We start from the raw sequence: 15338 nt of genomic DNA on the forward strand, positions 1-15338 counted from the left end.
TTACGCTGCCTGCATCCTGATTTATGGAGCAATATACAGCTCCTCGTTGTGAACGCAGCATTCCTTTTATAGCCAGGTCATTTTCTGCAAGGCTGGACACTACTGCTTAACCCCTTTTAACCCTGCAGGCTCGAAACAAGTTGACCCCGGACTACAGAGCAGAGCAGAGAGACTGTAGTGATGCTAACACAAGTCGAGGCTTCTTCTAAAGCGGAAAAACAATAATTTAAAAAGGGAGATTCTGGAATAACTGCATTTCTTCAATTGAGCAAAGTCTTGAGGGGAAAGGCCAGAGTGTTTATGTTAGAAAAACACACCTGAGAACTGTATTTTGTTGAGGTCATTAGTCTCTGCTCAAAAAAAAGAATATAAGAAATGATTGTTAGAAGTCTTTTTATTGTCTTTGATCAGGTACAAACAGCGTGCTCGGTGGGTTGGTGGAGCCTGCTGCAAATGACAGCACCCATGAACACCAGCAGCACCACAGCCAGCGCCGCACCCACTCCACACAGCAGCACCAGAGAGGAGAAGGAGGAGGGGGCTGAGGGGAAAGGATAAACATGTATGATTAATAATTAGGAGCACAAAAAGGTTAAAAGGTGAAAAGGTGGATTTTTTTCCAGGTTGTGTAACCTTCAAGAGTCTCTTGCAGAGGAGCCTTTTCTTGATGCATCTCAGTCAGCTCCACCTGCAGGGTGTTCTCCTGCAGGAAGATGGGGCCCAGAGCAGCCATCCCCTCCCACTCCAGCTCTGCATCAAGCCCTGCATGCAAAATAAAACTCTACTGAGTGCATTCAGCCAGCTGATCCAAGCGCTCATGATGCAGCTGCTTGGTTGGTTGGAAAATTAAATCCTCCAAATATGCATATGTGCCAAAGGAAAGCAAGTCAGCTTGTCTAAATACAGGTGGCCCGCTGTGCTCTCTGTTAGTCTGCAGCTGAATATTTTGAATGCTTAAAAACATTTGAATGAACCTTTCAGTGCCAAAATGCCTTAAAAATGACTGATTTGTGTTATATTTTTGCAGATTTGACAATAAGGTGTATGCTCTGGAGAGGGTGGTGAAATGTTTCCCCGGGGTTACCATCAAGCGTTTGGGATGCCCCCCTGTGTGTGTACTGTACTGTTGACTCTGTATACTGTACCAGCAGCTGCTGCAGGACTCCTCCTCCGTCGCTGCTGGCTGCAGCTGCTCTCACAGCAGTCACACACCTTATTGTCTCCACCTGATGCCACCCATCTGTCCGGAGGTGAAAACATATCAGACTCTGAAATATTGCAGAAAAAAGGTATCACAGTTTCCTCAACCGTCTCTGATGTCTCTCTGCATGAGCCGACCTTTGAGCTTCGGTGAGGAAGGAACAGGCTTTGTGCTGCGAGTTTACAGGAACAGAGACGGTCGTCGCTTTCAGGTGACAGGTGATGTAGAGCTGTGAGGAAATAAAGGAGACTCAAATCAACAATACTCAGTATTTACTGAACAAAATGTGAATTTCGGCTACTCTAAAAAAATTTTTTAAAAAATGCACTTTTTACAGGACATTCAAACAAACATTTATTACTTGTGCAATGCCTCATTGACAGCGGGGAAAAAAAAGACTAGTAATTTAGTTTGTGTATAATTTTTTCTATTTAAACTCCTTATACTTAGAGACAGGACAGTGGATAGAGTTTGAAATCAGGAAGAGAGAGATAATTAGGAATGGCATGCAGGAAAGGAGCAACAGGTCGAATTCTAACCGATGCTCGATGTGAGGACTACAATTCTACAATTCACTTAGCGGACGCTTTTATCCAAAAGCGACATACATCAGAGAGTAAGTACAACACTAATCCATTCATACACCGCCATGTGTCTTGCCCAAGGACACATCGGACATGTTGCTCAGCTGGGGATCGAACCCTTGACCTTCCGGTTGAGAGGCGACAACTCTACCGACTGAGCCACAGCCGCCTGCCAGTGCCCTGACCTTGCATTTTTTTAAAAAAGGGTCAGTCTAAGCTACCAGAGCCCCAGATTGTGCATTATATTTATTCAATTTTTAATCCTTTCTTATTCAATTGTCCTTGGTCATAATATTCTTTTTCCAAAACCACAATAAGGAGGATAATATATCCTTGAGCAGTTTGTCGTATGTGGAAGTTGGCTTTCCTTTTTGGCATCATTCAAAAAGTAAATGCATGCTAAGATTCATCCAGAGCTGTGATTGCAGGAGCTATTTTGAAGCCGATACTGGCTCATATTTATGGCACAGCTCTCGTCCAGCTCCACAAACACAGGACATTAAAGTAGCTCTGTTGAACGTCACCCGAGAGGACGTTCACTCCCCTTAGTTGGAAACTTTTTTTTTTTTTTTTTGCTCCAAATAGAGCGAGACAGCAGCTGAGGGGATTATGGCCTTTGAACAACACTTACTAAAGTTTACATTATGTGCCAACTCTAGAAAGAAAAAAAGGGTCAAGTAACACTTTAGGAGGGGAGAACATCGTCCCTGCAGCTTGATCAGAAAACTAGGGGAGAGAAAAAGCAGCCTGTGAAGTCAAACGTCTGCCTCAATGATACATGATAGCTGGTTTTAAAGAGTACAAACACTTCTCCGGTACTTTCTGTACTCACTGAATTCCTCTGATCTCGGTGGAACCTGAAGGCTTTCAGCTGGAAGTGAAGTTTATCCTCCTGGCTCTGCTGCATGAAGTAAGACTTGGCTTCTGCCAGCTTAGCATCACCGAAACACCTTCAAAAAGGTAAAAAAAAAAAAAAAAAAAAAAAGAACAGGCACAGGAATCAGACTTCTAAACACATTTCAGCTCTGCATGGGACAATAACTGCTCTTTAAAAAAAAAGGTGCTGCATATTTCAAACCTTCATCTGGAGTGTTAGGACTAGCTGACTCTTGAAATCTTTAGACTCTGCTTCTTTCATGCACAGTTTTCTCACCCGTGGTTGCCGATGAACGGGTATCTGGGCTGGGAGTCGGGGTCGGGCGTCACGGTGGCGACGCAGCTGTCCGCGTAGACCCTGAGCGGCACGTGGCGACCCTGCAGGACGGCCGCCTGGATGTGCATTACGTCACTCAGGGAGTAAACACCGGAGGACCTCTGCGCCTGCCAGTCCTCTAATCGAATACAGAAGAAGTGGAAAAATAACGCTGGGGCCATCGATCTGATTATAGGAGCTTAAATGGTGCCTGTGGGGGAGAGTGGGGCGGTGAATAGGAAATAGGTACAGCAACAATAAGAGAAAAGTGCTTTAAAAGAAGCAATAAATGAATTACAGATGTAGCATCATCATTGACCTGGACGAGAAACAGAGGCCTGCAAAAAGGGAGCTTGAAACTTTTATCATGTCCGTCCTGCGATGATGCGTTAAGCCGTTTTGTGCGAGTGCTCTCTGCAGCATGTAGCTCTGGATTAATTAGAAAACATAGTCAGCTTTTTATTGATCACTTGATTTGGTCCGCTGCAGCCTGTGAGGCCTGTGACTGCAGCTCATCCTCACGCATCAAAAAGTTTCCCCTACTTCTTTATCGAGTCTCTGCTTAGCATCTTAAACAGTCGCAGGCAAGGCCGCCGAGTGATTGCAATTAGCCGCCACCGCGAGGGAAATTAGCTGAAACCTTCTGCTGCAAATCAAATTTTTTTTTCCTTAACAACACATCAGTCGAAGTTTTGTTTGTCGTTTGACGCGTTCGTCCTCCCACCTGTCATGAGGCGCAGGGAGAAGTGCAGCTGCTGCTCGGCCATCACTTCGGAGGCGAACGTCGTCCAGGTAGGCCTCAGGGCGGCGCTGCTCACGTAATGCCTCCTGCGGGGACAATTACGGGAAGGGGCGGGGGATTTAACTCGAGAGACAGACGTGGAGGCGGAAGAGGAGTGTTTTCCTCAATCACAGTGACAGAGAGGAGAGCAGAGAGATGAACATAAAACAAGCCTAACCCAGAATTATCCTTTAAAGTATGGAGGAAATCTGATGAACCGTTACATCGCAGCTTTGCTAAAACAGGAAGTACTTCAATCTCGACTCTGACAGGTAGGAAAAGTCTATTTGGGGGTATAATCTTGACTCCAGGACAGTTTGGCATCCCCATACAGAACCATTTTCTTTGTGATGTTGCTCATGTCTATGCGTTTAAATCTTCAGATTCCCTCTATAATTAAGGGTTTACCTTTTATAGTGACATTGAATTACCACCTCCGCATGATTCGTCTTTAAAATGAAGGTGTTGCCGATTGGTTTGGGGGCGTACAGCAGAGGAAAGGAGTAGATGAGGGCCTCTTCGGTCATCTGAAATACAAAAAAAAACAAAAAAAAAAACGGTTTCTCTAAACCACGTAAGAGCAGGTGGACACTTGAAAGTCAGAAAACACACCGTCAGCTTGCTCCCACAGCTGTGCAACTCCGCCTGAAACTGCAGGATGTGGCCAGCGGTGGTCACTGCAGCACAGCCTCCTAGAGTCAGATCACTCGGACGGATCAGCTGACCATTACCTGGAGAAAAAAAAAAACAACAGACTAAAAAGACTTAAATTAGGACCTTTACAGAGAGGCCATTTCTTTTTCTGGACCAGTCGATAACACTCGAGCACAGGACAAAAAAAGGTTTCCTGCTGTAAAGTCAGCGTTTGAACTTTAAATGGGCCCCGCAGAAAGCTTCTTTTCAGGGAGGAGAAATAAAAGGAAACATAATATTGATCACTGCGCTGTTTGCTGTAATCACCAGCGAGTGTCTCGTCCTCACTGTTCCAGGCGATTGTCCACTTCAGGCCTCTAAGCTGACCTCAACCTGACCGACTAATCCGATTGGACGAGAGGCATTTCGTGGAGTGCTGATATACTGACGATCTGTCATCATGATTTTGTATGCTCACATAGCTGAGTTTTTAATTCCCAGTTTGAATTTGAAGATAAACACAAACAAGCAGCCATTACCTAGGAAGTTCTGTTTGACCTCCACGGTGACCTTTCCTTCACCACATCGCGCTGCCACACTGCCCGCAGGCACAGGAACCCGCTTTTCAAACTTCACCTGCAACTAGAAGATCAACTTTATTCGATTAAACTGAACATATTCAGTGCAAAAAGTGAATAAAAAAAAAAAAAAAAAGAGATTTTGAGGGCACCTGTGCGTCCTGCTTGATGGGCGGGTTCAGATCGGGGCCTTGAATCAGCGTCAACAACTCCTGAACTTGGACGTTCTCCAGCTGCTCCGAGGTCGGCTCTCTGGCCTCCGATATCAGCGGGTCTTTAAAAATTTGCCCCACGGAATCCTGCACCGGTTTGTGTTTTCTCACAGCCGGGTTCCAGATCTGGTAGACCTTGAGCCGGTAGTTGACGGGAGAACGACCCGAGCCGCTGTGCTCCGTCCGGTTCGACTGATCACCTGTCTTCTGCAGAGATCTGGGCAGCAGTGAGCTTGCTCTCTCTTGTGCTTGTGGGTTCAGGGTCTCCTTTGTGCTTGAGTTAGAGGAGTTCCGAGAAGCGGCGCCTGACAGGAGAAGCACAAACACCACCCCTCTGAACCCCATTTCAACTTCTCAAACAAAAAACAAAGTTCTGCGGGGTTTGCAGAGACCTGCTGCTGTTTGCCTTCTCACCAAAACTAAGTTAGGAGAACCTGCTTTAGGCCACACCCACTCCTAATGACTTGATTGAACTCCAGCCTGGCGGGATCAAGCATTGAAACGTCTTCTTCTGCTCTTCTCTGTTGATTCCAGAAATGTTGCACTAGTGCCTACTACTGGTCTAGTAAAATCTCCTTACGACAGCTTCTAAATTAAAGGACAAAGACACAACTTTCCCCCCTTTTTCTCATCCTCTATTAAACCTGAGCTCCTGCATCTGAGCTCTGAGAGAACCAGACATCCTCTCTGCACATTTTCTTCTCTCTCTTCAATAAAAATCCTCAAAAGAACGTAAACTTTTCCTGAATTTAAAACATTCCTCTAGCTTCTTGGGTGACTTGTTCTTCCCAATCCCCCTGTGTACATGTCTGATCCTCACACAGGAAGAATAATCTTTAATTTTAGGGACGATTTTGCATATTTCTGAGACGGGAACGATATGAAAAATAGCTTTCTTTCTTTACATAATCAAAGGTAAAACGTGCTGTCTGGTTAGTCCCCACCTGTCCTGAAGCTAATGAACAAAGACTTTAATAAACACAAACATGTCTGACCCTAACAGCGTGTGGCGTTCACTGCCCCCCTGGGACTCATCACTCATTGCTCTCAGGGAGCTGGAACCTGCAGGATTCTTTTTTTTTTTCTTCTGCTCGCTCTGCTTGAATGTCGAGGTCAGCAGTCTGCAGATCTCAGCTCATAAAACTCAGATTTATGATCCTCCTCGGAGAGGCTTCACAAATGTCACCGCCGACAAATGTTTGTGTGTGCGGCACATGTGGCAGGGAGCAGAAGCCAAGGGGGACGGGGGGCGGGGCTTATGCCTGTGACAGCAGACATGTCAATCACACGTTGATGTACCTGGTTTTAATGTGGCTTTAGTGACTGTGAAGCGAAGCTCAAAGGTCGGTTCATCCTTCAGTATTTATACATGAAAGAAATTCAATGAAAGTGAGGTAAAACACCAGCGTCATAAATAAGGAGAACCACGGTCTTGTCTTGGTCTTGGTCTTGTCTCGGCCTCAGAGCTCTCTGGTCTCAGGTATGCCTTGGTCTTAGTGTGGTCTTGACTACAACACCCTGACAGTGTGTCGATGAACATCTCAGCTCGGAGCTGAGTCCCATAGATTTAAAAACATTAAAGTTCCCATTAAAGCAAGCCTTCATGAAACTATCGACAACTCAGACTGATGATAATAGTTCATTATTTTCACTTTCAAAGCTGCGGCCTTTAGTAGATGTATACCTCCAATAGAAAAAGTGCATTATAGTTTGGCACTACTTTCAGGGGCGGATTAATGCACATTTGATGGCAGTGAGTGAACAGCGACATGAGAGTGCTCGTACTGTACGGGATTGATTCTATAGTGCCCATTTTCTCTACGAAACAGAACATATCAGTCAATGCAAAGTGAGACACATTGATGTTTTTAAAAAGCACTGAGCGCTCTAATCTGGGGCACAGAGTCACTCTTTAGTAAGACATCAGACACGAGGTTTTACAGGATGTGTGGATCTTTTACACCTTAAATGCGGTATGATGATAAAATAAAGGGAATCGAGCAGTTTGGAAGTAGTGTGGTGTCATTTTGTAACTCTTCAGGTTTGATTTGAAAATGATTTTTAAATTCTGTTTTTGTTTTTTCTAATCCGTTGTAATGACATTTTCAGTAAAAAAAAAAAGACTTTATCATCATCCACAGACATACCTTTGCCGGGACAAATGTATGAATGAACCCATAATTAGATTAGCTACATAAGAAACTCCGGGTTTAAAAGCTCTATTTGTTAAAATCTCGTCCTACTGATCCAGACAGAGTCATCTGGTCTGATCTGCAGGAATACATTACAGCTCTTCTTTCTGTCAGGATCTCCCTGCAGAGGGGCCGCTATTGTCAGGAAGCGGCTTTTATCTTCTGCTGATCAGCCGCAAAACAAAGAGACGAGGTGCGTGTGTGTGTGTATATATATGTGTGTGTGTGTGTGTGTGTGTGTGTGTGTGTGTGTGTGTGTGTGTGTGTGTGTAAGTGTGTGTTTTAGATCAAGGGAGGCTGGAGTGAAATCCGTCCATCCCTGCCAGTCAGGCCCCCTCTGCTGCTGATCTCTAACTTGGTTAGCTGCCTCTAATTTGGCCCCCGGAGGGTCCTAATGTGGCCCCCTCGAGGGCTTCTGAAAGGGGCCTGGCAGCTCCTAAATCCACACACACACACACACACACACACACACACACACACACATTCACACACGCTGCTGCCACTCCCATCAGCTTCTGTTTCCAATAATCCTGCTGCATTTGGAGACAGGGACAGGATGATGCAGGTAAACAGGCCTTTTCTCTGTTTAGACGATAAACACACACACACACACACACACACACTCGAGCACACAAACATCCACCAGATGGAAACTCTACGACGCAGATGCTCAATGACAGTAATACACACACACACACACTTCCTGTCCCTCGTCTCGTTTTGCTGACAGCACAAAGTCATGCAAACGGCTCGATTTGGCCCTCGCCGCTCTGCGCCATACGGATAACGGTGATGGAGGCTCATTAAAAACATGTAGTGGGAGATGGATTAGTAAGAGCCTGCTGCTGTGGTGGGCGAGCGGCGTTCAAGATCAGCGGATTTCTATGCGTTTTGTCAGCGGGTAGATTTGCGTGGGACATGGAGATATATTTCGGAGGGATATTTTGCCTTCCAACGCGCTCTGGTGTGTGTTTTTTTTCGACGCTGGCATAAGTGCCGCTGCTGCTGCTCGTAAACCGTCTCTGTGTGTGTGTTAGCTGTTTTTTAAAGGGAAGGAAATACGGGGGTGTAAGAACAGGGTGGGAACATCAGGGGGACTAAGGCCCAAAAAGATAAGACAACCATATTTCTCAAAAAAGTCAACAGAAATCACAGACTGTATATAACATGGACGTACGCTCAGTGACATCATCCATCCGTAAGAAGCCCAACGGTGGCGGTTGCCATATTCATTTTGCTAGAGTGGTAGTTATGAGGTAACGAAAGTGAGAAGTGTGAGAGAGGGTGAGATGAGAAAGCGTGGTGACCTGACAGAGAGAAGAAATCACACTCTGAGGGAAGGGAGGGGGTGTGAAAACAAAAGGAGGAGCAGAAGAAAAAGTAAGGTTGGGGGTTGGTGGATCTGGAGGGGAGGCAGGCTGGTGCTCCTGTGGGAGCCACATGAAATGACTCAAGCCAGCAGCGTCTACTTCCAACACATCGCCACACATGGGAACGTGCACAAACACACACACATGCAGGAGAGCTAATGGACTCTTATTAAAAACATGCATCACACCACGTCACCTAGCGACCACACACACACACACACACACACACACGCATCTGCACAGTGCTTCCACACACTCGGCGAGGATAATGATCTCCCCACGCTGCGGTATCATCTGATGTATCACTTAGCTGAAAGCAGTGACACGGAGAGTCCACCGCGCCGACACAAACACTCTCTCTCTCCGACGCTGGCCGGCTGATTCTGACATGAGCTTGAAAAAAAAACACACAAAAAAAAACCAAAAAAAAAAACCACACTCTTTTCTTCCCGTGGTCGACCTCGGTTTTATCACAACACCCGTGACATTTCTGGTGGAGGGATCCTCGTCTCGTTCAATAGCCTGAAGTCGGCCTTTGTCGCAGAATAAAGGTCGTCACTCGGTTTGATTGACAGGTGTCGTCGCCCTGTAGAGAATCAGGATCGGGCCTTTGACCTGCAGCTCCGCCTAACTTCAGGAGCGCCGAAGTTTCTCTCGAGGGAGGAACTTTTTTTTTTATTTTTCACGCTACCTAGAGTCTGATGATATTTAGCCGTTCGCTTCACTGTTGGCCTCTTTGCCTCATGTCCCCCAGGCATCCACAAGGACTGTTTCACCTGCTTCTAGACTTCCTATGTGCCTCCTAATTTTGAAGAAGTTACGATGAATTCGCGCAGGAACCCATGTTCACAGGGAATAAAAAGTGAATCATAAGACATCTGAATGTCTCATGAAACCGCTCCTACCTCCAAACTCGCACTGTTTCTCTTATCAAATCACTAAACATGCTACTTCGTTATCCCAGAAAGACTTGTGACTCTGCCTCCTCACAGCTTCACATATGTTAAAAATAGCAGGTTGTTTTTTTTTAATTTTCCCATGAATGTTTCAAATTGTTCTGACACTTTTTTTTTTTTTTTTTTTTTTGCCCTTGGAAGTTATCGCTTCTTCTGTGAGGATGACTTCACTTCACGCAGGGAACAAGCTGCTGCTGCTTCTTCCTCTTCTCCTTTTTTTTTTCAGATTGCCTGACATCTTCTTCTCTGCAAAGCCTTTCCTCGGAGGGGGGGGGATCTACGAACCGCTTCATGTTTGCATAATGTAGTATTTAAGCACACGTCAACCTGTTCTGGGAGGAGTTTTCCACTTTAAGCAGCCCTGTCACTTCAAAAAAAAAAAAAATCTTTATATATATATATATATATATATATACGGCTGTGACAATACTTCAGACTCTGGGCGCATTTCAAAAACGTTTGCAGGCTTTTAAGGACGTAAATAGCGTCTAAATGTGTGCAAACCTGGCGCGTAATCTCTCTAACTGCTTGGATCCTCCTCAGTGATGCTGCAACTCAAGCCTTTTGTTTAATAAACAATTTGTCAGTGATGTATCGAACGCCCGCTCTAATTTGATTGTGTGTGAAATGTGTATAAAGATGGCCGCCGCCTCCGCCTTCTCCTCTCTCTCCCTTTGATATCCTCCACTTTCTCCCCCCCCCCCCCCCCCCCCATGCAGGTGTGTGTTTTCGTCCTATGTGCATGTGTGTGTCTATGCGTGCAGGAATAAAGACGGAGGAGCGATCCTTAAGGGTTTGCAATTACATCTAAACGGCATAATCGGACATGATGGATGGCGATTGCCTCTGCACGATGTCTAGACCTCAGCTCCAGCGGTGCAACAAGGTTACAGGAGAGTAGGAAATGATGGAAGATTTAATAGTTCTGTTCTGATTTTCTCCCTTGAAGTCGCTCTGTGGTGACCTCAGCAACATTGGAGCATTCATTTCAGACATAACGGGAAGTTTTAGGGCGGAATAACTTAATAAATCTGAAGAATTTGAAGAGGGATGGGATGTTTTTTTCTTTACTTTTTCTTACTTTTTTACCTCTGGGAAGTAAATTATGCAGGAATAAAATATTATTCGGACTAATTTGGCTTTCAAAAAATCATGGAAAAGACCTTGCTGGGTTACTCTGTGATTTTCTCTGTGTGTTTGTCAGTAGGTGGCACTGTGGCACCAAAAGTTCCCTGCACAGCACATGCTTGAAGGAGCTTTAGAGAAGAACAAACCACATGTGAAACCTCATAAGAGCAGGACTGGGAGGTGAAAATGAGGAGTGTAGCTCTGGTGTTTGTTCAACTTCAGGTCTTCCTCTTGCTTATTATCCCAATGCTTAGTGATTTTTTTTTTTTTTTTAGACACAAAGCCCAGAAGAAGAGACAGAGTGACAACATACAGCCCGGCAAATGAAGACCTCAAAGAAGCCGGAATGATGAGAGGTAAGAAGGTAAATAAATAGAGTACTTTTATTTGTTATTCCAATTATTGTGCACAACACAAACCTTTGGCTTTAAGTTGAATTACAAATTAAGAAAACAAAATGATGATTTTGCACGAAAATCATTCATCTGAGAGAGCTAAAAAAAAAAAAGAAGCAAAGTTCTGGCAGAAGTTACCTGTGCAATTTAAACAAGAGATTAAAATGCTGGAAATGCTCTTTTGCTTGGTCTTTAAAATGGGGTAAAAAAAAAAAAAAATAACAAGCTCCAGCAGGATAGCAGTCTGTAGATGTTAAGCGAACACAAGAGATTGTCAAACCTCTTAAACAAAGAGACATTTTCTTCAATGAGTGAGGACAGTCAGGAGCTGTTGTTGTCGCTGCTCAAATTGTCGCCAACGAAGACAGGAAGAAGGAGAGATGCGACACCCACCCACGCTCCTTTGCTTCCCGAGCTTCCTGTCAAATGAATCTTTGACTGTGTGCTTGTTCATCATGTGACATCATCAAGCTGGCAACGGCGCCCAGCTTCCCCCACGAGAGATTCATTACCCACAATTCTAATACGATGTTGTCATCACCTAAAACGCCACCATTTCTCTCTCTCTCTCTCTCTCGCTCTCTCTCCTCCCTACCCTCCCTTCCTCTCCGCCGTTCTGCTGGGCTGATCAGGCTGTCGCTCAGGAGAATCACACAGATGTTCGGCGAGGAAAAGAAACACAAACAGCTCAAAAATAGACATGATCCCCTGGTAGGAACACACATTTCATGTCTTCTTGGGATGTTGTTGTTGTTGTCACTGCTGATGTGTAAAACAGAGATGAGGAAAAGATGGAGGCATGTCGAGCTGGTGTTAAGAGTCTTTTAGAGGGCCCCTTGTGCAGCTGAGACCACCGACTGGAAACGAGCTCTGCCTCTGAACCGCAGTGTGGCTGCTGCTTCTTACCTGCAGAACGGACATGTTTTTACGCCAGTGCTTTGATGAGATCTGTAGATTTCCTGACACGACTGTCATCTACAAAACGAAGATCAGTGCGAGGCCGCGTGTCAACGGGACAAAAAAAGGGGCGACCTCGTTGCCTCGTCGGAAGTATCTACTTTGACTTTAGTAAAGTCTCGGAGCACTTTGGCCACTTCTGCACTTCCGTTTCTCTCCCCTGCTGTCTGACCAGCTCTGTGCTGATATTCCTCATATTCACGCTAAAGGTTCCTTTGGCATTAAAAAACAGCTCCCCCCCCCCCCCCCTCCCTTCGTCTGCAGCCAGCCATTAAAATGCAAAACACCCACGCCAATATGATCGTTGAAAACACGGCAGAGACAAACGACTGTGCAAAATAGCCGCCGGCAGAGAAATCATTCGCGGCCTTAATGTCGGCGTCTCGCAGCTCTGACAGTGAAAAACAGAGCGGAGAGGAAAAGTAGTTTCACCCCCTCTTGACTCTCCCTGTGACATTCGCGGAGGTATTTACCTTGTAAAGATCTTGACATTTCGCTGTGCGCTCTAATAACATCCTGAAATATGAATAAGAGCGCGGAGAGTGGAGGGGAGCCCCGCAGAGCTTTTGTTACCAGGTATTGATTGATACTGAAGGGGAAGGAAGGAAGGAGCGGCGGGCCACGGGGAGCCACTCTTTACTGATCGTCTGTTAACCTCGTCAAAAGATCTCACCCCGCTACCTCAAACTGGCCGGGGGCTACCTACGTGGTCATCAGAGAGGATTGTGATTTCTGTATCAAAGCAGAAAAAAATAAAAAAAAGTCCAGCCTAAAGCAATGATTCAATGTTCATCAGGAGATGTCAGACGCTTCAGATCGATATGCTACAGGTGTAAAACTAGCAGCAGAACTCAAACACTGACGGCTTCATCATCTGCACATTCTTCTTTATAAAACTGATGCAACGTTCAAGAGCTTTATATCGACACGACTTTGCAATTATCTCCCATGTTTGGTCTCCTCAGCAGCTGTTTTTTTATGATGCATTGATCAGACAAACACTTTGATTGGAAAGCTGCCTTCAAAGCTCCTGCAGCCACATGTCCGATGTGTCCTTGGGCAAGACACTTATCGCCAAGTTGCTCCTGCTGCTTCATCGGTGGTGTATGAATGTGTATGAATGGGATTAGTTACTTCTGATGCTCACTTTACAAAGCAGCCTCTACCGTCAGTGTGTGAACGTGTCGGTGTGAAAGGTGCTAGTCAGGTTCAAAGGTCAATGCACAGGTTTGGAATCGCAACATGCAAAGTTTGTAAAACAGTGGCACACTCAGTGGAGCAGATTCCTCCTAAAGTGCACGCCGCTAACGAAGACCCACTGCAGCCTAACTGTAAAGAAGCAGATCTTTAAGCTTGCTGTAATTTGCCAGAACTGAGGGGAATTCAAAATGAGCGCATACATTACTGGATTTTATTCAAAACCTCCGGGAGCTGGAGACGAGCGCATGCATTAATATATTTTATTTTAATGACGTGTAATTTGTTGCACAGTGTAGCTGCGGCTAATTCCTCCTGCCATGATGCTTAAAAGCAGTTTAAGGCAATTACGAGAGATTGTTTTTAATGGAAGATGAATGTGTGACTGCAGGCTGCAGCTGAATCAATACTTTTACTACACTTTGAAACAGTGATGCATCATTTGCTGAAATCACCGCCATTGATTGGTCGGCATCAGTCATTTTAATTCAATTTTAAATGACCCTGAGAAAGGATGTAAAACTCACCGAGGCTTTTCCTGCTTTCTGTTACAGCATGTTGCTTTTCTTCCAAAAATATATTAGAGACAAGAAGCAGTCGCAGTTACATAGGTTTGAAAAGTATTATTGACGTGGAAAATAAGCTGGATTAATAAATCGCTCTTGGTGTAAAAAGGCCTTTATGCCTCCTCACCTGCCTGTTTGAACTTTCTTGACTCATGATAAGCCTTTGATTTTGTTCTCCTCTCCTTTCTCCAGGCGTGAAAAACAACACAAAAAGTTGCTGATTCAGCCTTTTGGAAAAAAGAAAAAACAACAACCAGGGTGTTCACTTCAGGATCACCTGGAGGGCGTCCGGTCTGAAAGCAGCTCTGCAGAGTAATCAGAGTCAACGCTAACTGTTCCACTGCAAAATGCAAACTGTGTTGCTTCGGGCTTTGCCCCCAAAAGAGTGCATAAGCTCAGGATAACTTATCAGGTGTGTGTTGTGTAATCGTGTGAAGCCTGCAGCCTGGTCATGTTGCAGTATCAGTTAAATAACGAGCAGACTAGTTGATTCATTCTGCTTATTTACAAGTTCACTCTACTGGTCTAAAAAACTAGGGTCGATGACGACATCACAAAAAACTTAAACTTCATGTCACTTTGTCAATTCGCTTATATCACGACACAACCTGTGACTGTGTGTGTGTGTGTGTGTGTGTGTGTGTGTGTGACTGTGACAGCCTGATTTACAGGCCATTGGTGTGTTTAATGGAGCCGATGAAGCAATGATCGCTCATCCAATCCTTTCTCCCCTTCTGCCCTTTCTGCCTGGGCCTGATACGACCAACACACACACACATATACACACACACCTGACATATATATGTTGCAAGAAGGTGGTCACACACACACACACACACTCACACACACAAATCCCACTTTATAGGGGATAATCCAATGACAGCCAATTTGCCGGGGGATCTATTTTTTTTTTTTTATTCCGTTCTTTATTTATCCATCGCTTCTGCTTTTACAAGGCAATTTGTTTGTGTGCCCAGCTGAAGGAGGGAAGTATTAACCTACACTTCCATTACCATGCCCCCTCTCCTCCCTCTCTCCTCCATTTTTCGCCTCAACTGCTCATCCTTTTAAGATTAATCCGCCCTTCGTCTAAAAAAACAGGGTCCGGTGTAATCATGGAAGTGTCACATTTCAGCAATGGTGCCTTCAGGGTCACTCTAAAATTCTCCACCCTTACTTTTTTATTATTTTGTCTTTCTCTTGCTACCTCTTCTACTCTCTTTTATCATTTCATGTCCATCCCTCCGCTCCCATTCCCGCTCCTTTTTTTAATTCATCTCGATCCGTATTACTCCTTTCGCTCTTTATTTTGTTTCTTGCTCGCCGCTCTTCTCCAGCCTCGTTATACCTCCTCCACCTCTCCTTTTTCTCTCTCTCTCTCTCCTTCTCTCTGACA

General features: G+C 45.0%; 1 protein-coding gene across 2 annotated transcripts; it reads right to left on the bottom strand.

Moving 5' to 3' along the window:
- Nucleotides 1-276: 276 nt before the first annotated feature.
- On the bottom strand, nt 277-5647 carry LOC132959766 (zona pellucida sperm-binding protein 3-like). Of its 2 annotated transcripts, none has more exons than XM_061032959.1 (10): nt 5122-5647; nt 4931-5027; nt 4371-4489; nt 4167-4285; nt 3702-3805; nt 2939-3116; nt 2618-2735; nt 1339-1430; nt 1146-1240; nt 277-750 (listed from the first exon to the last, which is right to left on the bottom strand). In XM_061032959.1, the coding sequence occupies exons 1-10, from the start codon at nt 5524-5526 to the stop codon at nt 593-595; spliced, it is 1485 nt and encodes a 494-aa protein (XP_060888942.1). In that variant the 5' UTR covers nt 5527-5647; the 3' UTR covers nt 277-592. The 2 variants fall into 2 exon arrangements, with proteins under 2 accessions (XP_060888942.1, XP_060888941.1); XM_061032958.1 differs by having other exon boundaries at nt 4931-5033; nt 5122-5646.
- Between the last annotated feature and the right edge of the window lie 9691 nt (nt 5648-15338).

This window comes from Labrus mixtus, chromosome 24 (assembly GCF_963584025.1).
Source record: "Labrus mixtus chromosome 24, fLabMix1.1, whole genome shotgun sequence".
NCBI lineage: Eukaryota > Metazoa > Chordata > Actinopteri > Labriformes > Labridae > Labrus > Labrus mixtus.